The sequence below is a fragment of the Pseudopipra pipra genome, chromosome 18, assembly GCF_036250125.1.
Source record: "Pseudopipra pipra isolate bDixPip1 chromosome 18, bDixPip1.hap1, whole genome shotgun sequence".
Classification (NCBI taxonomy): domain Eukaryota; kingdom Metazoa; phylum Chordata; class Aves; order Passeriformes; family Pipridae; genus Pseudopipra; species Pseudopipra pipra.
In genome coordinates, this window is record NC_087566.1 from 5,170,739 (window position 1) to 5,197,583 (window position 26,845).

Below are 26,845 nucleotides of genomic sequence, written 5' to 3' on the forward strand. Positions count from 1 at the left end.
AGCTTTTTTTTTTTTATTCCTGGACAAATTCTTTGAACAGTGCAAAAGGTTGTCTAGATTAATAGTGGTTCAAAACACGCCATCTGGCAGGGACTGCTTCTGTGGGCTGTGTTTTCTGTCAGTCTATTGTTGGACCCAGAGGAGGTGTTTTTAGAAATCTAGAAAGTGGCGGGAATTTTGCCCATCACCCGTCATCTGCAACTGATAGTATGATGCTGGCACTGTTCCTTACCTGCTGTGGGTAGAAGTGTTTTACTTCTATGCATTCTTCCCTCCTCTAGCAGTGCAAGCTTAGCACATTCTTTTCCTCAGACAAAATCACTGGTAAAAAACAAAGCCTGGATCCCACCTCCAGCCACCGAGACTTTGCAGGCAAGTCATTCATGCTCCCAGTATAACCAGTGGCTCAGCCTGACCTACTTTTTGGAGCTGGAGCCATAAGCTTACTTCTGTTCGGTGCCCATGACTGTGAGTCCTGCACACAGAGCAGGGGTGTCTGGTAGCTGTAATGTGAGGGCACACAGCTCTAGGAACAACCTGGGGTTCTCACTGCCTTGTGCATCCATTAGACAAGTATCACCAAATGCATCTGTAGAAGAATCTGTTGTTGTGGCCATTGGGTCCTCAGTTTGGGAGAATGGAGGTGGCTGTGGCTTTTTGCCATACAGAGCCAGCAAGGATCATTTTCTTTCTGAATCTTTCTCCAGGCCATGGATGAGGATGGAGATGTGGGTGCTTTATATCATTGCAGCCTCTTTCAAATACTCTGTGGGTGACCTCTGTTTGGCTTGAAGAGACAGAGGCAAAAAGGGGCTGGACTCTAAAGCAGCCTGGCTAATGCTTAAATTTTGTCACAGTGTTTGCACAGCTCTCTAACCATGGTAGGCCAAATTCTGATGGCCCTCTCAGAATTTTACTCTGCTATTTATCAGACAAAAGCCCTGACTGTTCATCTCCTTGTTAGTCCCCTCCCTTCTCTGTCTAAGCACCTGCATGAGGGAAATTAGCATCAACAGATCTTGAGATATTGCTGAGGCCAACTCAAGCTAATCGCATTTGGAGGGAGTAGATGCTGAGTAAGGACTTCAGGATCTGGTCAGAGAGCTTTGAGAGAGGCTGGGTCAGGAGAAAATCATTCATGTGGGGTACAGCATTATCCTGCAGGAGTGTCACTGAGAGCAAAGAGAAGGACAAAATCTGCTGGAGAGATGGGTAAAGGTGCCAATGGAGGGGTGCACGGTGGCCTTTCCCTGCCGTCTGGCAGCTGGACAGGCTGCCACAGATCTGTGCTTCTGCCTGCTCTGCTCTGCTCTGCTCTGTGAGTGCCACTGACAAGACAAGCAGCGATAGTGGGGCTTGTAACCAAAGGATCAGTTTAACAGCAGAATGGCTTTGTATTGCTCGATTGTCTCACACCTTATCTCCGACAGTCAGAAGGAAACATAATCTGCAGTTCCCTCGCAGGCAGGGATGAAGCTGTGTGCGTTGTTCCGAGGCAGTGGGAGAACCAGGGCAAGAAAGCGGTTCAGAGGATGGCAGTGTTACCAGGATACCTTCTGCTCTGCATGTGACTTGAAAATATCCGGCCACAGAGCAAATCCTCTTAACAAACAAACAATTGCAAGAGCAGTTCAGCTGTCTCTGGGCTGTGTGCTTTAACGCTGGGAACGATACAATAGCATGGATAATAGGAGCTAATGAGAAACACACCAGTGCTCCACTTGGCTGTGCTGAAGGAGAATGGCTGGCTGGCAGCTCTCTGTAGGCTAAGAGATAATCCTGCCCTATCTGTGTGTGCTTTCAAAGGGCACTGACAGCGAGTGGATGTATTTCTATAGCTGAAATGGTCAGCAAGGGAAGGAGGCAGGAGTTTGCTTGGAAAGAGTGGACTCAGAGCCTGCATCCTCTGGTCCTGTGCAACCCTAGAAGAGACTGAGCCAGTAGGTGAGAATGCAGTACCCAGGGGATACCAATCTACAGGAGTGTCCCCATCTTCCCTTTCCTCTCTGCTGCAGTGGCAAGGGCACTTGAAAACTTTTACATAGAGATAGATCAGCTCATGAGCTTGTTGGATATGACAGTGGGGAGTGTGGGCCCTCTCACAGCAACCAGAAGCTGTGGTTTTGAGACTTGGAAAGAAGATTCCTTCACCTCATCCCAGAGGGTATATCAGCACCTCTCAGAAGGATATTAACTTGCTTCTAACCTGAACACATGGGCACATGGTGCTGCCAACTGAAGCTAGCTGGGTGCAGCATGAGATAGTTTTACCAAAAATCTCTCCTAACATGAGAAATGGGAGAAATGGAAAGCAGAGATCCTTTCACTATTCACTCAAATTCTATGCTATAAGCATGTTTCCTTGTTGTCATCCTAGTGTCCAGTAATGGGAACGTTCCCAGTTCCTAGTTTTTCAGGCAAGTAAGGAGAGCTCAGGTCAGTGCCAGGAGAGAAGAGCGACTGTACTGGATCAGACCACTGATCTCTTTCCCCTGGGATCCTCAATTAATGGTAGTTAATAGAGGATGTCTAGCAAGGAGGATAACAAGAGGGGGATGCAGGGTAACATGTTCCTGAATACTCTCTTTACCATCAGCCATCTGTAGTTGAGGAATTTCCTGAGATGTGGATCTCTGCATTTAATAATCCTTACAGATTTTTTTTCCTAAACCTTTTTTTGAGCCTGAGCAAATTTTGAGCATCCACAGCATTTTATGGCACTGTTCAGCTGTGTGAAAAAAAAATATTTACTTTGTTCTGAGTCTGTCACTTTCTGTTTTCGTTTGATGCTTTTGTAGCTTAAATATTGGAAGAGGCAGCAGGCAGTCATTCCCTCTTCATTTTCCCTAAGCCACACCCTGTCTGCTGTGACCCCTCTCATGTTTCCGTTTGCCAGTTTGAAGAGTCTTGGACTTGTAAGGAAACCATTTCAGACTTTAGTTCATCCTTAGCTAAGTCCCTTCCCCTCCTCTGGTCCTGCTGTAGCCTCTGGCAAACCCGCACAACAGCCGTGGGGATGCAGCTGCACCCTGGAGCTACCTGAGAGCACACTGAGGTCTGTGGTTTTGCTCTGTCTCTTATCAATCACTTGGCTTTTTTGATTGCTCTTGAACCTTGGGCTGATGCTTTCACTGAACACTCTTGCCTTACTCTTGCTGTCAAAGAGCTTACTTAACCCCTGTGACTCAGTAGACCGTAGAGGGGATAATCATTGCTCCCCCTTACAAATTCACACTGGCAATCGTGGTCAGAGCTTGCCAAGGCCTCGTTTCTGTACCGTCCATCCCTACAGTGTCTGTGCCATAGGCAGTGCTGGGCTGGGAGGTCAGGCTCCCATGCCGTGGCTGGGAAGGTCGTGGCTTCCTCCCTGACACAGCTGGAGGGTTGCCTTGAGTTTGCACTTTCTAATGTGCCCCTGCCCTGTTTGTGCAGTGCTCAGCACCACAGCACTCCCTGCAGAGACTGTGGAGCTGGATCGCTGCAGATGGAGCTCATGTCGCTGCCCTTCCCCTTGGAATACCCCGTGGTGCCATCGGTGTGACTGCAATTCCAATTGCCCCTTTCGGGGAGGAACCGGGCGCGCACGCGCAGCCCCGCACGCTCCCGGAGCCTGGGCTGATTTGTATGCTGGTCAACCTGGATTCGAATGACACTCCTAATTATGTTTGCCTTGTGTATGATGAAGGTTACATTTTTGACTGGTTTTGCCGGGCTGGAAATGTAATTGATTAATTTAGTGCTTAAGAAGGGAAAGAGGATTAAGGCGGTGGCGAGGCTGTGCTGCCAGACTGCATTGACTGCATTGACTGCATTGACTGCCTCACACTTTCACAGCTTCAGCTTTTGTTTGCCTGCAAACCAGCTTGTCTGAGCTCCCAAGTTGTTATTTCTTGTGGCTCTGAGCTTCTTGGCAGATCACTCAAAGCCAAGCCTCCTGCAGGAAAGGGAGCTGTAGCTCTGGAGAGATATATGCAAAGAGCTAGTGCAGGGTCCAGGTTTAATTCCATTATGTCTGGGGGCAACTGCACTTGCTGTTTGGCCATGTTCTACTCAAGGGGAAATGCATGTGGGGAGCTCCATATCCCAAACACCTGTAAGCTCTTGACTGAACAAAGCAGCAGACCTGGAGAATGTCCATCTGTCCATGACAGTGCAGTTTTGGGGAAGAAATCCCCTTAATGACAACCATCTTTCCCAAAACTGCAGAGCACATGGAGGTGGGGAGATAAAGGATGAATGCAGCATCATTTGGGCTGTAATCTTACAGAGTTCCTGCAGCATCAGTGCTGGCAGAAGCAGCTGCATGCAGACAGTCACTGCTGAGACACTGCACTTGATGGAGAAATGGTAGCAATTGCCCATGTAACATTAATTAGGTCTTAAACCTTTTGCTTCTTGCAGCTGAGGCTCTCTTTGCAGCCCGTGAGGCCCCTTGGTGGTGTTCTGGGTCTGAGGCATGCATCTGTGCAGTGATGGGTTTTCAAAAGGACAGGGTTCTGCTAAGTAATTATGGACACTGGCCTGCTCATTATTGGGCAAATTAATCAAGTTGTAGCAGGGCCCATAAAAGCAGATTTGTTGGCCTGTATACTGCCTGCATAGAGAATCTTAACAACTTGTGATCTTGTGGTCACAGTTAAATTGGCCAACATTGCTGAGAGCACAGGGAAGGTCTCCAGTCCGCTCCAGTGACGCATGGCATTCCCTTGACTCCTCAGCACAGGAGAACTCTGAGCTCCTGCTACTTTCACAATGAATCAGCTGGGTAACTGAGATACAGGAGGATTTCTGTTACCTCCACTCTGGGAGCATGCTGCACCCATTTCATTTGGATTCATTTTATCTTGATTAAATTAACACAGGCTGTGAAGGAGGGCATGGTGAGGTTTGGACACACAGCCCTGTGCTGAACAGCTGCAGCAGCTGTAGTGCCTGGCAGAAAGGCAGAGGAAGCAGATCTGAAAGCGCCACCAGAGACACCCGTCACACTCTGGAAGGGGGTGGTCTGGCCAGGCTCTCCTGTCCCACTCAGGGACTGGTTGTCACACACCTCCAGTGTGGAGTGTCTCTTCCAGGCCTGTCAAGGGGAGCAGTAGTAAAGTTAAAAAAACAGCTGAGCAAATGCAGTAATGAAGCAGAGGCTGGGAAGTGGCACCTCCAGGGACAGGCTGTGGTCCCAGGAGGCTGCTCTTCTGTTTAGTCACCTGCCTTTGGGGCACAGTGGTGATGCTTTCACAAGGCTGATGGGAGGCACAGGGGAAAGCCCTGGGACCTCTCCAGGCATTGCCATGCATTAGACCATTAAAGAAGCTGATCTAAGACGGGAGAAACAGTGGAGGAAAGCCTTGCAAGGACTTAAAATATAGCTTGCTGTGGGGCTCTCACATTTCCAGCTTTTAAGAGGCAGAAACATCTGATCTTATAATATGTCCCTCTGGAATCCCTTCTTTTTGTGTGTCTCATAAAAAATATTTCTGAAGAGCTTTTAGAAAACCTGGCTTAGAAGCTCCACAGTTTAAAGCTATGGGCTGGAGTTACAGTTTCATAAAAGAATTAAACCATCTTAAGCCTGTGCAGGAGAGGCTGAAGGCAGCGCCTGGTGCTGCTAAGCTTCTTTTGGAATTTGAAACCACTAAGTGCACGGATTATATTGACTTTAAGCATCTTAGCAAGCAGTGCTAAACCACTGAGAGCAACCACAGGCCTCCAGGGGAGTGTTGGACTAGGTGCTGGAGGCTGGACTGTGGAGGTGTGACCTGAGCAGACAAGAGGCATGAAAATGCTGGTGGGTGGTTTAAATGGTGTCTGCCTGGGAAGCTCAGTGCTCTCCCCATCACTGGCTCTGGCAGAGTGAAGCGAGTCCAGCCACCAGGATGACACATAGGATGTCCTGCTGCTGAGGAGGATGGCACCACTGACTAAGACTTTCATGTTCTCTAAAGATCTCAGCACTTTTTAAAAGCTTGTTTACAGTTCATGACAGGCCTGTAAAAGTGACCAACTGTTTTTATTTCTTTCCAGCTTGATTGGTTTTTCTCCATCTATATCCAAAGATAGAAAGACATCTCTTGCCTAAAAAATACCAAGTATTTTAAGAGTACAAGAAGCAGAGCTTGAAGTGGGAATTGGAGCATAAAAGCCTTCTTTGAAGCATTTCCCCTTCTGCCTAGGAACCTTTCAGAGCCAGGTTGTTACACACCCATGACCTAGCATTTAGATTTAGATGGGTGATCAGGAGTAGGTCTCCAAGTCTGTCAGTGAGAGCCCAGTGTTGGGGGGGCTTCTCTGGCTGTTCTGTACTGCTCAGGCAGCCTCTGGACACTGGACTGGAGCTGTCTCCAGGATCTAGCAGGAGTCTATCTCCAGCTTGTGCCCTGGTCACCAGTGTCACCCAGCCCAGCCTTTAAAAGATAAGAGCCACTGAGCCAAACTGACCTACTACCCTGTTTACACCATTGATGAATTTAGATTTTTCAGTGCTGGCATCTGAATTATGTTTTGTCTCTCACTTAAGACACCCTGAGGGATTCACTCTGTGAGGTTTGATCTAGATGATGCCTAAACCCACTGCAGTCTGTTGGGCAGTGCCATGAGCAGACAAACAGGAAAGGGTAGTGCTGCTGGAAAAGCAAACAGGCTTTTCCTAGGAGTCCTGTTTGTGTCATTAATACCTGGCACCACCGAGCTGCTCAGCACAAAAGCTCTTTTGGGCTTTGCCAGGCTCAGGTTTGGTTTGGATAACACCCATGTGTGCCACTTCTGCCCTGTGCACAAAGCTTGCTGCTTTCCTCAGTGCCATCCTGCACATGCTGTCCCTCGTGCAGTGCTACGGATGGAGCTTTTCCAGACAGGCTGTCAGAGCCTGTGATCTTCAGCAGATGCATTAACTGTGTTAACCTTTGAAGCGAAGTGAATTTCTAATGTCAGAATGGCAGAGGCCAACATAAAACCTTCTACCTTCCCCTACTTTTTTTTTGTCACCATAGAAAATGCTTTGGCTTTTTCTGTGCTTACCACAGCAGTTCTGTGTGGCTTAGCCCATGTTTGCCTCATCGCGTCAGTCCACACAGTTCACTTGTAAGGAATTCCATCCACGCCTAGAAATTGAGGAAGATGAGGTTGGGAAGGCTCCGAGGTGCAGGTCCTGCCTCAGTGATTGCAGGCAGCAGTGCTGAAAAGGAAGAAAACCAGGGGGAAGAGTGAGCTGCTTTAGAGGAGTTACCTTGTGACAAACGCTTTTAGAGTAATGACTAAGTGCTTCCCTCCTTTGCACCATCATCCCACAGGGTAAAGGAAAGGTGCTGGGGATGCCTTTCCTCAGACCTGGCCAGAACCCAGAGGGACCACTGATGGAACAGGTGGCCCTTGGTGTCTCTCTCCGCACTCAGGTGGTGTTTATTATCCTGGAGGCTGATGCACAAAAGTGCAGCCTCACATTGAAACAGGACAGTTGATCCCAGTGAGGATTTCCACCCTCTTTTTGATGCAGTTTGAACCGAATATAGGGCTGCTCCGTGAATAAGGTGTTTTTGAGGCCGAGGCAGGGAGCCTGCGCTTGGTGAGGAGTAGCAGGTCACGTTCAGGAGGCAGGGGCACGGATGCCACGGCCCTTGCTGAGCTATCCAGCTTCCTGCAGCACAGGCAACGCTTTGCCTGGACAGGACAGGACGGGATGGAGGGGGTGCAGCAGGGCAGTGGTAAGGGGGACACTCCATGGAGGGGATACCCCCGTGGGATGCCGCTGCTGGCAGCGCATTCCCCCTGGCAGCTGCCTCCCGTGGACAACTGGCAGACCCTTTTGTCCGGCCCGCCCCGGCCCGCGGGCTGGCTACCCTGGAATCGCCTCCCGTCTGTGCCATCTAGTGCCCAGCACAAGAACTGGGACTGACCCAGCCTCTCACCCACAGGGGAACAGCCCGGCTGCTCTGGAGAACAGGCTCTCCTCTCGCTGGGCCAGTCGCCAAGCCCTGGGCCAGGCAGGGATGTGCTGGGAGGACCCCTGAGATGCCGCACCGCCTGCATGGAAAATCCCACTTAGCTCCAGGTAGGATCGCAGCGCGCAGGTGTGTCTGTGGGGCGGATGGAGCGGGGAGAGTGACTCTGCTCGGAGGCTGGAGGTGAGATGAGGCTGGGTGATACTGCACTGCCAGAAGCTCCAGGCAGGGAGAGGAAGGCTTGAAGCTCTCGGGAATCCTGCCTTTGCTTTTCAGGCACTGTGTTCCTGTGGCACGCTCTGACGTTGCACATGTGTTTTAAGGGATGAAAATGCTGACCTCTGACTGGAATTCTCCTATTTGGACAGATTTCAATGCTATTCCAAGGGAGCTACAGTTAGTTGTGCTCGATATGTTTGGCGTAATCTTTGTTATGGTATTTCTTAGGTAAGTTCCTTGTACTAAGTTACTATTTTTTAAAAAAAAGTTTCTGTAGCTGTAGCTTGATTTGCCAGCTTTGATTCTTAATTCTGCCTTTGTCCTCTTTTTCCTTTTCAAAGGAATACTATTCCTCTTTACAGACCCAGTTTCATTTATAAGCTCTAAAGAGCGGATGAACAAATTCTTTCTTCTTTCTTGCTGCATTTTTCCCCCAAATCTGTGTAAGAAATTTAATGGTGGTGAAAAGAGGTCCTAACTCATACCATCAGTATATATCTGTCCTTCATATTGGTTTATCACAGCCAGGCATCACATATTTCTCTATATTGAATTTCATCTGCTCTTATTTGCCCTGTTTTGCAGATGTTTTCAAGTTTTCCACAACTGAAATTTTCCTGCTATCCTTTGCTAGCTCCATATGTTATCTTCTATCATTTCATTACTGGGCCACAAGTAAATATAATGAACATGCTGTTTCTGGCATTCATAGGGTACCCCACTCAGCATTTTTCACATGATCATTCATTCTTCACTTATAATTTGTATTAGGTTAAAAATGATTAGCTGATAGCTACTTCCCAGAACTTCCCATTAGTAACTTTAGGGAGTTAGTAGTAAAACTGTTCAAGGAGCAAATGAGCATATCTTTTTTCTTGGGATCACAACCAGTGTCTGTGAGCTCTGCTCCTCTTCTCCTGTGAACTGTATCTGCAGGTTTGCCTCTCCAGGATATGTTGCACAGGCACATCATCCTGTTTCTGAAATGTAAAATTTCCTACTAGTTCATTTTTTTTTCTTGATAATTAAGTAAGGCTGATCACTTAGGAAGTCTCAGTAGCTTTTTCAGAAGTGAAAAGGTAGAATTGCCCCTTAGCATCTGGTAGGTAACTGGCTGTAGCGATAGCTTGGTGGTTTTGGAGCTGGTATGCTCAGAGCTCTCCTGGGGCTGCTATTGATCTTGGCATGTTATTGCTTTTGAAGGGACTGATCTTTGAAACCAGGCTCCAGGAAGTCATTTAAGGATGTGTTGCATCCTGCTGAGCACTGAAACTGTGAGGACTTCAGTGGGAAGGAAACTCTTCTTGAAAGAGATGCAGTATTTATCTGCTTTCCCTAATTAGTGCTCCATCTTCCTGGAGGTGATATTCTCCACAACATCCCCTTGGCAGCAGGAAGCCAGTGCTGGGGTTAAGTCCCCACTTGCCCAAAGCTTAACTGGTCTCAGCTGTGCAGCAAGAGCTCTATTTCTGAGGCTCCTGAGCTCAGGGCAGGTGTTTTGCTGTGCTGCCCACACGGCTGTTTGCACACCTGCTGTTCCCTTCTCCCAAGACCGAGTGGTGCAGAGGCACAGCTGGTTCTGCAGCAAGCTCCAGCTTCTCACAGGTCTGTAAGCTCTTTTAATGCTGTCTCTCAGTTCTCTGGGTCTTGTAGTCTCTAGGGCTTCACACCTTCCCCTATGTAACTCACTCCCAGGTCTGTTGTATGCCACAGTCAGGCTTTAAAATGCTTGTGTCGGATGGGTGTGAGCAAGAGTCTGTTTGTCCCCGGAGCTGCTTAGTTAACAGGGAAGCCCAAAATCTCTGTTTTGCATGAAAGGAAATGGAGTCTCAGACAAGCAGTGTGATTTATTGCAGTTATTTATTAGCAGAAACAGGAATAAACTTCCTTTCAGTCCCCACACCTCAGTCCTGTAACCCCAAGGCCACGTGTATCCCTTGCCCCAGCCCCTGCCTGTGCAGCAGAGTCAGTGTGAGAGCCCAGCTGTAACCTGGGGATGTTTGGTGCAAGGGATCCATTCCCATGTGTTGAGGAGGTGCATCATCTTATGGCATGGCAAGGCAGTGGCTGTGCCTGGTATGACAGGGGGCCAAGGCTTGGGCTGGGCTCAGGCAGCTGAGCCTGGCTCTGGCTGGTGCAGGGATGGGGTTGTGTGGCAGCTGGGCTCCGGGCTCCCCAAACGTCCATCCCAGCTTTAATTACACTGACACTGCTGCCTGGGTGTAATTAGCAGTTGAGAAACTCTGAGTGCGATTTTAATAAGCTGAGAGTAATGCAATTTGTCTTTTCTATAAGAGATGCTTTGCAAACAAAAACTGTAATTAAAAAGCACACACACAGGGCAAACAGTGACTGTGCAGTGGGTGTTTTACTGCTCTATGTGCAGCATTGTCTGGCACATGGCCTGACCTGGCACAGGGGTCCCCCTTTGGGACAGTCTTCATCATGGGGTTCCTGAGAGACCAGCACATAATAACTGCAGGATTTGGCTCAATTGTGAGTTTTACAAAAGGCTCTTCCCTGTCTTCACAGATCCTCTTTGATATAATATTGTTCCTCTACAAGAATAAGTCTCCTGGGTGTTATCCTTCCCATTGCTTTTCATTCCTGTCACTATTGTGTTTCTGTGCTCTCACCCAAAAGCCCAAATTAGGCTGGTGGGATCTCTGTGGCAGAGGCCAGGCATGGGGTGGCATGGGGGGAGGCAGGAAGCCTTTTCAAGAGCAGCCAGCATTTCTGGTAGCCTCAGATCTGAACAGTCAGACCAAGCCCTGGACTCTGCCTCTCTTCCCTGCTCCTTCCTGCTCTCTTAAAAAAAAAATCCATATATATATAGAAGTAATCTCTTTTATCTAGTCTTCTGTCTCTGCACAGCTCTGCCCTGCCCTGCTGGAGTTCAAAGTTCATTTCTGGCCATGGGAGCTCTCATGGGGGAGCAGCCCCATTGAGTCCTAAAGTCTGTTTCCCCAAAAACCCCCATTACACACTGGGCTGACCCCACCAGCAAATTGTCCCTCTTCTTCAGTGCTGTGAGGCAACTGTGCAGGGAACAGTTGGGAGACAGAGGCACAACAACTGTCAGAAAATGGTTATTCTGTCCCCCCAGCAAGCATCAGAGGGCCAGAGTTGGGGATTTGCACCTCATGTGGGGAGTGGGGAGAGTGGGAATATCACTCCAGCCTCTGGGAAGCCCCTTTGCCTCCATCTGCCAGGGCAGATGAGGACCTTTCCCAGAGGGGAGGCCACTCTACCCCCCTGCAAAAGTCCATTTGTGCCTGATGGCACTGGCTGCCGTGGCTCTCGTAATTTAGGGAGTGCCTATGTTTGTAGTACCCCTCCTCTCAATCTGTGGGAGGCACAGTGATCTTTGAGAGTGCAGAGCCAGAGAAATGCCTCTGGTTTCTCATCTGTTCTCATTTCTCCCTGCCTGGGGGCGATGGTCAGGGGGCCCAGGTGGATAAAGGGGGGTTAAAGCAGCTGCTCACTCGTATCCCCTTGTGCTGTGCCATGCAGGTGTAACTGGCCTGCTGCCTGCTCTACCAGCTAATTGCAGCCCTGGCACATTGGCAAAACAAACAAAACCTTCTCCAGATATCAGGTTGAAATGCGATAAAGGGATCTGTGGTTCCCACTGGCAGTGGAAATGGCAGCAGGTGCAGGCTCAGTAGATGGAAAGCACCCAGAATCTGCCCCATCCCAGCACAGAGAGGCTGTGATATTAATGCTGTGCAGCCCATCCTTGTGGGATGGAGAGGGAGAACTGATGGGGTTTGGTTGCTGTGCAGTGTTATCTGTCCTGTGTCTGTGGTACATGTGCTCTTCCTGAAGACATGGCAAGTGTGTCTTTCCTGGAGCCAAGCTGGTGCAGTCTCTGCTGCTCTGCCCAGCTGGCCCTTCCACACTTTCCAGGTTGCAAGTGCTTTGAGGCAGAGACTTGTGATTCTGACCTCTCGAAAGCAATGGCCATTTCTGGTGCCCTTTGCAACACCTAAATAAACAAGCCTGAAGAAGGCTGGGCCAGGGGCCAGATAAACCAGAAAGGGACTGTGTTCTCTGATCTGTACTTGAAATGCGAATCCTGTTATCCTGATGCAGGTGGCATCTCTCAGGACAGAAGACTTGTTGGTGTTCGAGCACTTATCCTTCCCAAATTCCTATGTTATGCTCTGTCCAGAGGAGGAGATGCTGTGAGCATCAAACTTGCCAGGTTTCTGCATTCAGATGCAGAGGCCAGTCAAGACAGGCTCCTGTCCCTGTGGTCTTCTTTTGTGTGAATGAACTTTGTGACCGTGACTCTGGAAAGCACAGAATCACCCAGTGCTTTCAGGGTATACCCTTGGGCTGGTGGAAGCTGAACATACTCAACTGCTTTGCTGAAGCATGGGCTGTGACAGGGGCCTGCCCTGTTGTACAATAGTGCCCATCCCTCACATGGCTCGTGGTTTGCACCAAGACTGAATCTGTGTTGTGCATTTCCCTCCTAAGGTCAAAACTGATGGGCTCAAATGGCCACACAGAGCTGGGAACTGTATTACACAAGTCTTAGCTGGATGAACTGTGAGCCTGAAGGACTAGGGGAGTATGTGGAGCTGCAGCAAGTGACATCTTTAGAAAGAAAATTCATTTCTTTCCTGAGGCTATAGTTCTAGAGAGCAAACAGACAGTGTGAGGAGCTGGGAACCACTGGAATAAAAGAGTTGTAAGTCCAGATTCTCACTTAGGGCGTGAGCTGTCTTGCACGGTGTGTGACCTCCCCGTATAGTGTAATATGAACTCTTTGTGCTGCTGCTGAGCACCCTCCAGGGAAAAGGGACCCAGTGTAAATCAGAGCTCCCCAGCCCATGACACTCTTGTTTCTGGGTGTTCATCCCAGAGATAGGTTTGCCCTCTGAAGACTGCAGGGGTGTAGCCAGAGGGTACACAGCTCAGTGCAAATTAGAGCTTTATGTACAGCCCTCTCAGCGACTCCCTGGAGTTTTTTCCCATGCAGCACCTGAACAGCTGGAGATGGGTTCATTCCCACTGTGAGCTGAGTGGCCCTGCAGTGGACAGTGGTGGCTGCAGACGCTACCAGGCCTGGGTCAGAGGGCTGAAAAGTGGGGATAACAGATCTCAGGATTGCTGCTGCTGCTCTGCCCCATCCCTCTCTGAGAGCTGCAACCCCGACTCTGCCACAGGGCAAGAGCTTCTAGGTGATTCAATAGAGAACTTGCCATACTAAAGTAATTCTGGCTTACCAGGATGTGCTGAATTTTATGCTGGCTTACCAGGATGTGCTGAATTTTATGCTGAGATGTTTCATTTGTTGTTCCGAGAACAGTAGAGCTGATCCATCAGCAGAAGCTGCTGAGAAAGGAACAAGAAGCTGTGAGGCTTCCTGAGAAGCGCAGCTCTCATGAGGCAAAGTTTGGGTGGGCTGCACCACAGATCTCCGTGGGTCAGTGTTCATTCATGTCCAGGAATAACTTCTGAGCCCTCACATCTCCAACTCCCACTGATTCTTAAGCAGAATGGAAAAAAGATTTGTGGAGGTCTGCGTAGTGGACCTTGGCTCTTGCTGGGAAAAGTCCATGATCCTCTGGTTTTAGGGCCCTCTTGCTTAGGTTAGACTTTAACAGCAATTAGTCACCCAACAACTTTCTGTAATAATCTGCAAGTTTTCCATTAGGTGGTAAACACTTTGAACTCCTCCTCAGATCCTCTGCTGCAATCTAATCTGCTGTCATTTTTCACTGGAAGATGAAGGGTGCTACCTTCACATTTTATTAATTCCCTGTTTACAGTGGGAGAGAAACCAAAGCTATGAGAAACACTGAAAACAGCAGCCCACGGAGCTCCAGACACTGTGCAATTAGATCATTGTCAGCCTCTGCACTTGTCACTTCCAGCTGACTCTGGATTTACTGTATATATTGGGCATGTGACAGGGAAGAGAGGTAAAGCCTATCAACATGCTTAAGGGAATCTGGGGAGAAGATTCCTTATTCCAGCCCAGGCACTGACCTGCTCTGAATCCCTGGGCAAGATTGTCTCTATTGTCCTGTCTCTAAAGTGGGGATATGAGTGCTTTTCTCATTTGGCCTGTAAGGCTCCCTGGCCCTGACAGTAACTTAAAATTGCTGTTAAGTAGTGAATTTTTTTGTAGTGATGTTGACAAGAATGTGGCAATCTGGATGGATTATGGAGTTTGGAGACCTTCCTGGAGGTGCAGCATATACTGGAGGCTCACATTTGCTAGGCAGCTTTCCACAGACCCCCCTGTGTCCTACCGTATCAGCAGAGAAATAGGGGAAGGGACCTATTATGACTCTCTACTTTGTGCTTAGAGTTTGGTTAGAGTTCACTTTGCCACTCACCCAGCATGTTTAGGTTGTCTTCAAACTATCCTGTAAAAAACATGTTGCACCTTGAGCAAGTGGGGAGCTTTCCTTGGCATGGATGAAGTCTGCTGCAGTTGTGGGTGTACTGAAAATGTCTGTCAGGGGTGCATATTTCTCATTTTGATAAGGATATCAGAACAACTCAATGTTAATTGTTTCTGTTTTGATTCCAACAGCTCCAAAGCCAGGCCCCCTCCAAAGTAACAGGACAAGAGGGAGTAGTTTATTGAGATTCTGGAGAGTGCAGATATAGTGAGCAAATTTTACATCTGCAAGAGAAGGCCAGTTTGTCCTATATCTGAAAAAATCTCTTATGCAGCATTTCTAGCAGTTAAAAGGGGATCTCAGTTATGTATCTGCTTTCAAGTCCCTTGACACTATCAAAGCAGACCCATTCCTTAGGGTGAGACTCAGACTATGATGTTGTGTGCAGGAACACTCTTTACAGAGTTTAAATAGCTCCTTTACTTAGGCTAGCACAGTGTTCTGTGAAGAGGACAGGGGAGATCTCTGCCTAAAAACATAACCTGTGAAGGGTTAAGGGTAAGATCATTCTCCAGTCCAGTTCACTATGCGTTGTACAAGCAGCTCTTCTTGCAAGAGTCATTCCCACATCTTCCTTCCCCACCCAACCCTAAGAACCAGCCATGGAGCTTCCTGTCAGTGTGAGATTTTGGTTCTGTGAGCGGGTGGTATTTGTTTGGCTGCTGTTACATGGTCCTGCAGGTCTTGGTGCCGTTCCTGGTAGGTGAGTGTAACTCCATGAATTCCACTTTGTGAAAGCCTGGACTGCCTCCTGCCATTTCCAGTTGCCTCAGCTGAGAACACAGACATAATCTGTTAGACCTGGCATCTTCTTTATAGAGCAATTACAGAGATACCCAACCAATTATTTATAACCTTTGAATCAGGCAAATCTCATCCTAATGCATGATGTGGCTTTTCATGGTCAAACAAGCCCTTCAGTGAGAGATCAACAAAACCGAAATTAAGGAAGTTGAAAATTAACTCTTTTCCCTTTGGGGAGCAATGGTGCATCCTTGAGAGATTTCCTCTCTATTCACAGGGTACATGACTTCCTCTGATGGATAAGGGCAGGATGTGCCTCTCAAGAGCTTCCCAGGTCAGTGTCCAAGACACCACCTTTTATGGGACACACGATCTTTCTCCTCCTCCCAGTCCCTATGGCCATGGAGCTGGGCAGTGCTCCAGCATCAGCTAACTTTGATGAGTGCAGGAATGGGATTGGCCTGATCGGGATGGGTATGGGGTCACCAGTGCCCTAATGCAAAGGGTGTCCTTGCTGTCAGGACCTGTGCCAGGAGAAAACCAGCAAATTGGCACAGTATTGTTTGATGCAAGAAGAAAAGAAACAACTCTGCCAGTACAGATTCACTCTTGGGACTACCTAACATCAAAGTATTGTCTGCATTCAAGTGTGGTCTTTCCTTGCTCCCCACCCTCTACGCTGTTCCCTTTACCGTGAGAAAGTACGGCCTGGAAAGTGCTGGACCACTCTGTTCTCAGCTTGCCCTGTGAGCCAGCAATTCTTCAGGGACAGGGAGGGGGAAGGGTGGCATGCCTTTACTGCTCAAAGATAGGACTTCATTACATCACCCTCCCCTTCTGACCACTCCCATATATGAAGCCTTGCTGCCACTCAGCTCTCTGTGACTGATCTTGCTTTGGAGCCCCTGCATCTGGGAACCCTCGAGGAATAAGGGGCAGGAGAGCAAGGCAGAAGCACCTTCTTTTGGTGTCACTAGCTGAAGGTGAACTGCACCCAGGGAGAACAGAACTTTTAAAGTAGTGAGTAAACAGCATGATTTTATCTTATCTCCGTATTTTGGTTGGATTGGGGTGTGAAATAGAGGAGTTCTTTCCCTTTATTACATACCTTTCCAGTTCTTTAATCCTACTTTATTAAAGGGTACCTTTGTTTCACAAGCCTTCAGGCTCAGGTTGGAAAAGCAAGTGTTTCTCTCTTATAGGGATTGACAGGTCTTTATCTACTGTGTTGACTTTGAATTTTCTCAGTGAAGGCTGGGTCACAGGGAGCAGAGTCTGTCCAGGCAATCTGAACAGCCACTGGTTCAGGGTCAGCAGTACATGAACTGATGGCTTCAAGCGGAATTTGGTTTTCTGACAGAGGCTGAGATCAAAGAAAGGAGCTGGGAGTCTAGTGCCCTGGGATCTCAATCACATCATTAGAGGAGATATTTCACTTCTGCATGGCTCATCCAACCTTTTGAAGGTACCCTGTATACCACCCAAGCTGATGTTGGTCTTCACTCTTTATTGGGTTGACAAGGTCTATGGAAAGGTTGGTATTGGGTTATCAGACTGAGTCTCAACTTGACCCTGGTTTTGCACATGGTGTGAGTGACATGGCATTGCTGATAAGAGAAATGCTGCTTTAGCAACTGGACACAGGAAAGACTCTCAAAACCACCAGAGAGGCCAGAGCTACACAAACACTGGAAGACAGATTTCAGGAGGTCCTAAAGATGAGAAATTCTTACTTCAGTCAGTGTCCTACTGGCAAGTGGTGCTCTTCAGAGGAAGCTAGGTCTAAGAAGTAGGCTGAAATCCATAGATCTTGGATACTTCTTCTTTCCACATCATTCTGTGCTTCTAAGTGGTAACCTGAAAAAACTCTGTTGGGATAGGAGGTCAAGCACTGACATGTTTCTTACCTGGTAGCAAGGGGAAAGGCCAGGAGGCAGATGCAGAGCCAGAAAAGCTGCAGGGACAATGGGATGATGCTGGAGGTGTGTTCCAGAAGCAGAGTAGAAGGGCAGTGCTGCGGAATAGAGCAAAGCTCCCGATGCAGAGCAGGCAGAGCGCTCAGCACAGGTCAGGAGATCAGTCATGGATGGGGAAACAGGCCTGCAAAACAGAAAAAAATGCCCTGAAATAAATCAAGCAGGCCAAATTTAATTCTTTGTAAAAAAATTCTGTTGCAAGGAAGTATCAAGGGCAAATGTATTGGTGTAAAAAGGAACAGATTCTGCCCAGGAAAATGAATATTTAGACATGTGAAGGACCAGAAGAACATCTGGGAGACTCTGTGCTCATTACCAGAACAAAAAGAATGGACTTCTCCTACATATGCTTGGAAAACAAAGACCTGCTCCTGCTCTTGGCTGGAGCCCTTTTAACATGTCAGAGGGGGGCTCTCCCAGCATAAGTTTGCAGTCCTGGGCTGCATGTCCTGATCCAGATGTCCACAGCAAACAGGAGTCAGACCAAGAGAGACAAAGTTATTCAAACCAGCTCTGTGGTAATTCAGATACGTGTTTACCTGTAGAGTCTTGATTTAGCAAAAGCAGGTGAATTTAAGCAGGTAGCTACAAATTTTTTTCAGTTGGAAACAGAGCTCTTTTCTTCCAAGTTCAGCTGCAGCCTGTGAAACCTCTTCAGTGAATTCAGTCTTGAGTTCATTTATTATATTGGAATCTGAGTTTTATTGTTGGTTCTTGCTGCACCCATCCAGATGCTCTACAGTCTATAAAATACATAGTTACTTGCTATGGCAATGACATTGAATAAATCCCTCTGTAGAGCATCAAGAAAGTCTAGACTTCATCTGTGATTGGAGGGCTTTGATGTGCATGTGAAGGACAGGTCCAACTGCAGCAGTCAGGCTAGACTGAAGAAAGCCTCTAGCCCTGAGAGGCTTTCTCCCCTTTAGTTTCCTCCTTTCCTATTCTTTTGTCTTTTTGGTCCTCCTGTCTGCCTCTTTCATCCCCACTTTGTCTGTTTTTCCCTTTCAGCACTTTAGGTTTTCTTCTTTCCCCATGTTATTCCCTCTTCTTTCCCCCTTTCTTCCTTCAGTAGTTCTCTCCCCTCTTATTCCAGGATGGTGATGTTGAGGGGAAGCTGTGCAGGACTGTGTTGCTCAGCTTATTGCTGGCAGCTGAGGGGAGGGCAAGTCTGTCAGCTGCAAGAACACAGTCCCTTTGGTGGCCTGGCAGAAAGGCTTTGGAAAGATGAAAGGACTTTATAAAGCTGGTAGATAAAAGGTACAGATTGGTGTAGGTTTTGGAAACAGCGGAGCTTGACATGAAATTAATGAGTAAGACTGAGTAGCAGAAAGATAAAATTAAGGAAAAGTGATAAAAGAAAGCAGACCTTGAACAGAGGACAGTCACCCTTTTCTGGAGGGAAGGAGCAGAAGGACTGTTTCTGCAACAGCAATCAGCAAAGCCTCTGCCCACCCAGGAGCCCTGTCAGCTGTCACACAGCACTGTCCCAGCTTCAGCTGCCTGGGTGGGTAGAAGAGTATAACCAGAACTGGGCCATGTGGCTGGTAAGAAAGGGTTAATAAGTCTCCCCATCTACCGGTTCTCTTTCATTTTGTTTACCTTTGCCCCAGGGAAGAGCGATGCACCTGTGGATGATTATGGGAAAACAGATTCATAAAATGAAAACATGTGGGTTTAGTGGGTTGCTCCATTTGAGCAGGTGAGTTACAATGAAAGCAACTCTTACTGGAGGGGAAGGAGGTGCTTTGGCTGTGGACAAACATCTGCTTATTTAGTTTCATCTCTGAAAGTCAACTCTTGTGTCCCTGCTCTTAGTCAACTTGACCTCTTGCACGCTAGGCAACTTTTCCAGTTCTTAAAGTACCTTTTCTCTAAGAGTCTCCCCTAGTGACTTGTTTTCCAGGGCTTTTTCAGCAGTGATCTCTTTTTTACATCAGTGTTTCTTAGGCAGTGTTTAGCTTAAAATAGAACTCTCTGCTACCCACACAGCTGGTACTTAACTTCCACTGGTTGCCTTAGGCGTGGAAGAGTAGAGCAAGGGGTCAGAAAGGAAACTGTAATTCAGTGTGAAGAAGCTTATGCTTATGAACATCTCTGTGCTACCAGGAACTCAAGATACTATTTGATGCTCATGTTCAGGTAGTATTGGGTTGCAACATTGCTCTGTTAGAGGGGAAAGACTTCCTGATGGAAAAAACAGCTAACCTGCAACATGAGGTGTCCTTAGCTAATGTACCAAATCTTGTAACAGCGTCTATTCCGACAACGCATCGGTTAAAGCCTCGGGAAACGGAGACCTTGGGATGTATGTTCTGCCATAAAAAGGAGGAGTCTGAACAGTAGATGTGATCTGTGCTCTGTGAGTCATTGCTGGTGTTGCTTCCTGAAATTCTTATGGGAAAAATCAATAAGGGTGGGGGAAGAAACAGAAAGTGCCCAGGAATGTCTCAGGTCACTTGATGCTTTTCAGTGTCTGCGAGTTCCATGGCAAGAGCTATGAAGGCATCGCTTCATACGCTGACAGATGCATTCCTCTGTTTGCTTGAGTTTCAATGTAATAGTGCCTGCTATTTTGGGGGAATGTTAAAGGTGACCATGCTGTGAACATCACAAATGGAAAGAGGTGGCAAGCCCTTCAGGAGATACGTTTTTCTTTGTTTGTCTTGGGTTGAGAAGAACAAGGCAGCAATGCACCTGCATTAACCATGGGATTACTGTTTGAGGTGTGGCTTTGCAGTTTGAAACATGCAAGGCTGAGTTATAACAGGGCTCTCTTTTATGTTAATGCCTAGACTGAGATATTCGAGAGTTCCCAAAGATTATGTACAGTTGAAATGAGGTCCTTGTGCATAGCACAACCTGTACATAGCACACTATTCACCCTTCAGAACCAGAGACACTAACTTCAGGTTTCATAACCTTCTCTGACCTCATCCTCAACTCTACTCGTGCATAAGTGAAAGAGTAACTTCCTGAGGAGCATCCAACTTGTTCCAGCTCTGTGCTGGTAAGAACATGCCATGGATGAGACTGCATTGTCCTTGAAGAAGGACATAGAATTTGCTTTATTTTTGTGACTCACTGATATAAAACCTGCCTTTCAGCAGTGAGGGTGAAGCATTACAGTTGGATAATTATGATTTAGAACTGGGCTTTTTACAGCTAGCAACCTTTCCATATCACCTTGTACCCTCTGATACAAATGTGACAGGGAGACTTCTGACCTAGACCTGCTCCAGGGACATAGCAACTTTAGAACTATAAAACTATTAAGCATAAAACCTGACACCTACAGGGTCAGTAAATTAAGAAAAGAGTTCCATCCAGTAGACTGCACCTTAGATTCCTCTGTTAATATTAAAGATATGACAGATTGAAAGTGCAGAGGGTTCTGTTTGGGGCACAGACCAGCTATCTTTCCACGCTGTCTGCTTTTTCAGAGGACAGTTGTTTTGGCACAGATCCTGTCACAATCTTTTCTGTGGAGCATCATGGGTCTCACATCAAAAATTTAGATAAAGTGAGAGTGGTATGTGTTACTAGCTAAATGTGGCCTGGACTCTGTATGTGTACTTCAGACTGGCCAGTAGAAAAAAGCAGGTACATCAAATCTTTCTGAGCCTGCAGAATATTTTCTGTGCCAATATCTACTTTCTGGAAAGCTTCTGGTTTTGCTTGAGATCTCTTGGATAATAGCAATATAACTGAAGGGGTCTGCCCTCCTGATGCAACATGTTGAAAGGGGTATCTGAAAGTCCTCTTTGAAGGATGGGCACATGCTAGATCCCTTCTGAATATCTCAAGGCTGGAATGCTCATGTTTTATAATACTAATTTTTCCAAATGTAAATGTTAAACAGAACTCCATTTTGTGCCTAGTACAGAAAAGGTGCTGTATTTTTAAGGAGAGGAAATATGACTCAAAAAGCTTTTAATCTTGGAACAAGGCCAAAGTTTGTTAATGAGTCAGTGTAGTACAGCTACCATCCTTCTGAAGCAAGTGGGGATCCAGTGTATCAAAGGTTGGAGTGGGGCAGAGGGACTGGACGGGTTTGGAATTGAGACATTACCCACTTGACTGATCCTCCTAAGTCCAAAGATGGCATCTAACGGTGCTGACTGGCATCCAGGCAGACTTTGCTTCACCCTGGTTTTGCAGAATGCCTTCTGGCTGAAAGTCAGGCTTTGGACATGTGGGCTTGAATCCTTACTGTGCCCAAGTTTCAGGCAAGCTGTGATTTGCTTGTGCTGCATTCTGGATGGGCATTCAGCTCATGTTCAGAGGAGTCCTGAGGTTTCCAGCGAGCCCTGGACAGCAGCAGTGGCAGAAGCTTTGGGGGCTGAGTCTGTAGAGTCCAAAGACAGCTGGTGCAGCTCCTTACCTTGAGTCTGGGTTGCTGCTGGGGTTTATGCTGCACTGTTCAACAGCAGGTGAGCTGCAACCTTTGAGCTACAAATGTGCTCCTGAACTTGCCACAAGCAGACATGTATGATTGTTGCTTAAGAGCCTCAGTGAGGTTTAGTGATGAAGGGCAGGTTTCTTCATCCCTGCCTTCCTGCTCTGCCATTCTTCCTGCCAGAGGGTGCTCCTGTGGGAGCAGGCATGGCAGAACAGACATTGCATCTTCTCATTGCAGCTGGAGTATTAATCCAGGCTAAACCTAATGACAGTTTAAGGTAGAGTGTCACTGTGATTGCTAAGAACTGGTGTGTGAGCTGATCAGGTGCCCAGGCATTGCTGGCACACTTGGCAGGCAGGTTATTCCCACAAAGTGTAATCCCAGCTAAATCTGTCAAGGTGTCTGGGTTTAAGCTGAAGGTACAAACACACTTAAAATCCAGTCTCTCTGTGAACCACAAGGGTGTCAGTTGGTTAGGCAGGAGTGGTGTGAGGGGACATGACCATGTGGAGATGGAAGCACTTCTTAAGATGACCACAGATTTAGACTCATAGAATGATTTAGGTTGGAAAAGACCTTTGAGATCACTGATTCCAACCGTTGACCCAGCACTGCTGAGTCACCACTAAGTCCCCAGGTCCCACAGGTCTTTTAAATACCCCCAGGGATGGTGACTCCACCGCTTTCCAGGGCAGCCTGAAAATGCCTGACCACCTCTTCAGTGAAGAAATTTTTCCTGGTATACAATCTAAACCTTTCCTGGTGCATCTCGAGGCCATTTTATTTGCTCAGTTCCTTAATCAGAACTTCAGAGCTAACAACTAGGTGAGAAAAAAACATTTGTACCACATAGCAACTGAACCCCAGGAACACAGAATGATTCTGCTGGTGATACACAACCTTCATGAATGCTAAAATATGCATTTCAAAAGGTGTGGGTTCTTGACTCTTCACCCAGTCAATGATTACTTATGCATTCCTCTGGTAGTGTGAATTCAAACATAATGAGTTTCAATGGGTTAATCTCTGCGAGCAGAGCAGTACAAATACCAAATAGTATGGTACGCTTGGGAGAGCTTTTAAGTGAAGATAAGTGGTTCCTGCCACTGCTACAAGGATGTATTGCCCCTAGAAAAGGGTTTACTTCTCGAGAAAGGACAGTCAAAGGAGATCAGTACACACAGCTCTGTGCAAAAGGACAGGAGGGACTTGCAAATATTCTCCAGAGGTAAGGGGGAATTAGGAATTACTTTCATTAAGCCATTCCACTCAGCCTGATAGTGATGTGTGGGATTTCTTATTCCACATTATAGGGGACAATGTTTTTTTAATATATCAGATGAAAGCTTGCCAAAAGAGAATGATAGGACCTGACTAACCAGTCTGAGTAAGCTCAGGTCTAATGAACAGCTTCAAGTTTAAAGGTAGAAGAAGAGCACCTGAAAACTTCTTTTGCAAAGTTGGGAGAATTGAGCTATTTTAATAAAGTATTTTGACTTTAGGTTGGGAGTGATTGTAACAGTAATGTTCTGAATGAATTTGTAAAACTTTAATAACTTGGATTTTTGAGATTGAGTTTGCTGGTTCTGGATTTCTGGGACATCCTCAACTAGAAAACACAGTGAAAACCATGTGAAATGGGGAATTCTGCATTTATTCCACCTTTCTGCCTTTTTTCACTTCATAGTTTATGCTGAAGTGTCTTAAAGTAAAAAAATGCTGGCTTTGATGCTAAAATTTCTGCAGGAAAACATGAAAGATTTTTGAGGAAAAAGTTGCTTCAAGAGGAAATTGTTTCATTCTCATTAAATTCGAGGTTTACTCTACATTTGGACAGAATACTACATGCCATTAGACTTCAGAAAGGCCACTGCCTGTGGCAGAATTGCAATCTGTGGTCACAGCAGCTCGGTTTGAGCAGCACACCTGAGAGCCAGCCGGGCAGCCCCTCCGCGCTGTTCTATTCAGTGTCGATTATCTCTGGCTTGACTTCACAGCAACAAAGACCATTGATCTCCATGGAGGCCTTTCTCCTGAAAATTGATCTGTATCCACACGAGTCCCAGATGCCGGGATTAACAAAGAGGGTGCTAAAAGCTTTTGTCCTGCCTCTGAGGGGAGGGTCGCACAGGGCATGGAGAACTGGCACAGAGGAACCGGCTCTGGGGGAAGGTTTTAACTGAGTTGAGTGGAGTTACTGTGATTCTCCAGGACTGCTCTGCCTTCCTGCTCCAGATGGGACCAGTGCCTAGGTCTGAATTTGGAAGCCTCTTAGAGCTTCCTCATGGTTTGGCTGAACTCTGCTTTAGTTCCCTTATCACTGGTGGAGATGAAGACCTGCATAAGACTTGAATTGAAGTATCTTGTGATGAATAAGTACAGGAAATTCATAGTTTATCCCATAATGCTGGATCAGTAATGGGACATTTGGGTGAACAGCCCTTCGGCCTCTGCTAGAAACCTGGCTCTCCTACTTTTAGGCCTCTGCTTGGGGGACCTGCAGCAACCTTGTGACTGTTCCCTTTAGGTACATTCTCACCCAAAAGTCATTGACAGTTCACTCTGCAGAACAGTAGAGTGTGAAAACATTATTTCAACTGTTTGTTATTAATTATTTAACTATGATAATGTTACTGATACAGATTAGGTTTTGAGTTTTATCAGAAGAGCATGGCCTGTGTCCTATGACAAGAGTCAAGATGTCCAACCTATCCTTGCGTATCATGTGCTGCCTGGGGAAAGTAAGGAAGGATGTCTCAAAGCTAATTGCCAAGTAGTGGCTACTGGGCTGGTTGTGGGAGTACAAGGATCTCTCAGGAGTGGTGCTGAGCTATGCAGCTGTTGCAAGATGGGCTTAAAGCAGAAACCTGTTGGGTTAAAGTTTTAAGCGTTGTCCCAGAGTTCTTTGTCATCCTCTGGCACCCTGCTGTTCTCTCCCTATTGCTTTCTGGCTGGTACATCTCTTCTTTCTCCTCTTCCAGTTCTCCTGGTGCTTTCCCTGACCATGGCAGATTCTTCATCTCTACAGAATGCCTCAGTTCTCTTGGCAGAGATGTCAGACCCTGATCCCCTGCCTGACACCAGCTAGCCTGTTGTACTGGGATTCTTTATTTGAAAAACAGTGTCATGTTTAAATAAGGTTGCACACGTTGTGACACATCTCAATACAGCTCAGTGGGGTTTCTTGTAGAGGCATAGCTCTGCTATTTGCTGGTCCACCCCCTCTCCTAATGTAAATTAAGGTAATCAGGCTACATTTTAAATTCCATGGCTAGCACCGGCTCTTGGACCTTTATAACAGTGAGAAATAGTTGTATTGCTTTTAATTACTTTATAACCCCTCTCTCATGGAGACCTATTGCTTCTGCCAAGCAGCACTCTGTGACTGAAGCCAAGCTTCCAAGCAGCTGGATTTGGCAGAGATGTGGAGGTTGGAGCCAGCTCAGGTGGTGGCCTGCAGCTGCTGCTCCACTCCCAACAATAAATCATTGCAGGGACTCGACTCAGAGCTAAGGTTCAAATAGATTATTTGGGCAAAAACTCAGCTGTTGCTGCCACGTGCCTGCCCAGGGCACAGGGTGAGTGTGGAGAGATGGGTTAGAGGGTGGATGTCTGCAGGCTCCTGATCCATCCCCTGATTTCTGTACAGCATGTCTGGCTCTGCTGTGCCACAGTTGGGAAGGCAGTAAAGGCTGTGCAAGGGATGCTTCCCTCTAGGGTCAGGCCTGAAAAGGTTTAGGAACTTATGGGAGTTGAGCTGGCAGTAGAGGTGGAGGGGATTATCCTCAGCTGAGTTTGCTCTCTGTAGTGTTGAAGACAAGAAAGCTGCAGGTCTTTAGCTCGTACATCTGCTGCTTCCTTAGCAGGATCAGTCTGGCAGATGGCACCTTTATTAAGAGCATTGACATGGGTTGCAGATGCCCAGCCCAGAGGACAGTGTGGTGCCACAGTGCAGCACAGGGGCAGTGCCCAGCAGTCAGTGTCTCTTCATGGCAGCCTGGGTGTGTTCCTGCCCCAGTGGTGCGTGTCTTATCCTCACCCTGGGGCTGGCAGGCCAGGAGCTGTGCCTGAGGCAGATGAAGTGGGCTGGAGGGCCATTTCTCAAGGTCTCTGCACTCACCAGGCAGTAGGACACCCAGCATGGAGCTCTTAAGGTCTAGGGGATACTCACAAGTGTGATACAATTCCAGAGAGAAGGCGAAAGGTGAGAGCAGAGATAGTATCTGAGATTTCCCCTTCTCCTCTCCTGCTGTGGGAATAACTTGCCTGAGGAGGCAGTAAATCTCTTCAGGAGCCAGGCAGTGAGGCAAACAGCTGTGGGGGAGAGCTGAGAGTCCAGCCAGGAGCCCACGGGTTAACACAGCCCCTGCAGAGCTTAAGTCAGCCTGGGCTTGCAGGACAGCCCAGCATAGAGCAGCCTTCAGATGAAACAAAGTACCTTCTGCCGAGCTGGGGCCAGATAAAAGATCCCATGGCATTCCTTGTGAAGCCTGGAGGAGACTGCCAGTGCTGAAGCTGAACTGTGCCAATGAACAAAACTGTCTTTAAACTCTGAGGCTGTGTGTGAGCTATTGTTGGGGACATAATGGCTTCTCTGTTTCCCTGCACAGACATTGCTCTGCAAACACGCCACTGGTCTCTTTTAAAAGTAGTTGAGTGTAAATTAAGCTCTAGAACCTGGAAAGAGGTTTTGTCCATTTACCTTTTGCTGTCCTCAGCTGACATTTGTTTACAGAACAGCACATACAGTAGAAATACACCCTGGTTTGAGCTGCTTTACCTGGAGATGGGCATCTTTAATGCTCAGACTAAGACTCACAGAGCTTGGATAGCAAATGTATATCTCCTATTTTAAATAACAGGAGTGAGGGTGAGGTTGAGGGGGCCCTGCTTGCTAATTACCTCCCTCTGAGAAAAGTTTTGGGCTGGCCGGCCTGGCCTGTTTCCTCTCCTTAGCTCAGTGCTGGCACAGTCACTGCTCTCTAATCCTGTGTGTGTGCCTGCTGCAAGGCACCGAGTGCCACTCTGGCTGCTGGAGTTCACTCTGCTTTGAGCTGCTGAACATCCACAGAGGTTGGGGTTGGTGGATCCGTTCTTCACCCACAATTCCATGGTCTGGCTTGTCTCTGAGGATGGCAGATGCTT

The 26,845-nt window shown here is 47.4% G+C and overlaps 1 protein-coding gene across 6 annotated transcripts in view; it reads left to right on the forward strand.

The window, feature by feature from the left end:
• Nucleotides 1-26,845, forward strand: part of GGT1 (gamma-glutamyltransferase 1) — a 56,816-nt gene that overhangs the window by 17,775 nt on the left and 12,196 nt on the right. Inside the window, exons 3-4 of one of the 6 annotated variants that reach the window (XM_064675437.1) lie at nucleotides 7,908-8,044; nucleotides 8,211-8,381. The exons of 1 other annotated variant lie outside the window; for it this stretch is intronic. In XM_064675437.1, the coding sequence (XP_064531507.1) occupies nucleotides 8,260-8,381 (122 nt within the window). In that variant the 5' untranslated portion in view covers nucleotides 7,908-8,044; nucleotides 8,211-8,259. Of the gene's footprint in view, nucleotides 1-7,907; nucleotides 8,045-8,210; nucleotides 8,382-16,172; nucleotides 16,343-22,676; nucleotides 22,929-26,845 lie in introns of those variants that run through there. 4 more of the 6 variants (XM_064675438.1, XM_064675439.1, XM_064675436.1 and 1 more) reach the window with 4 other exon arrangements.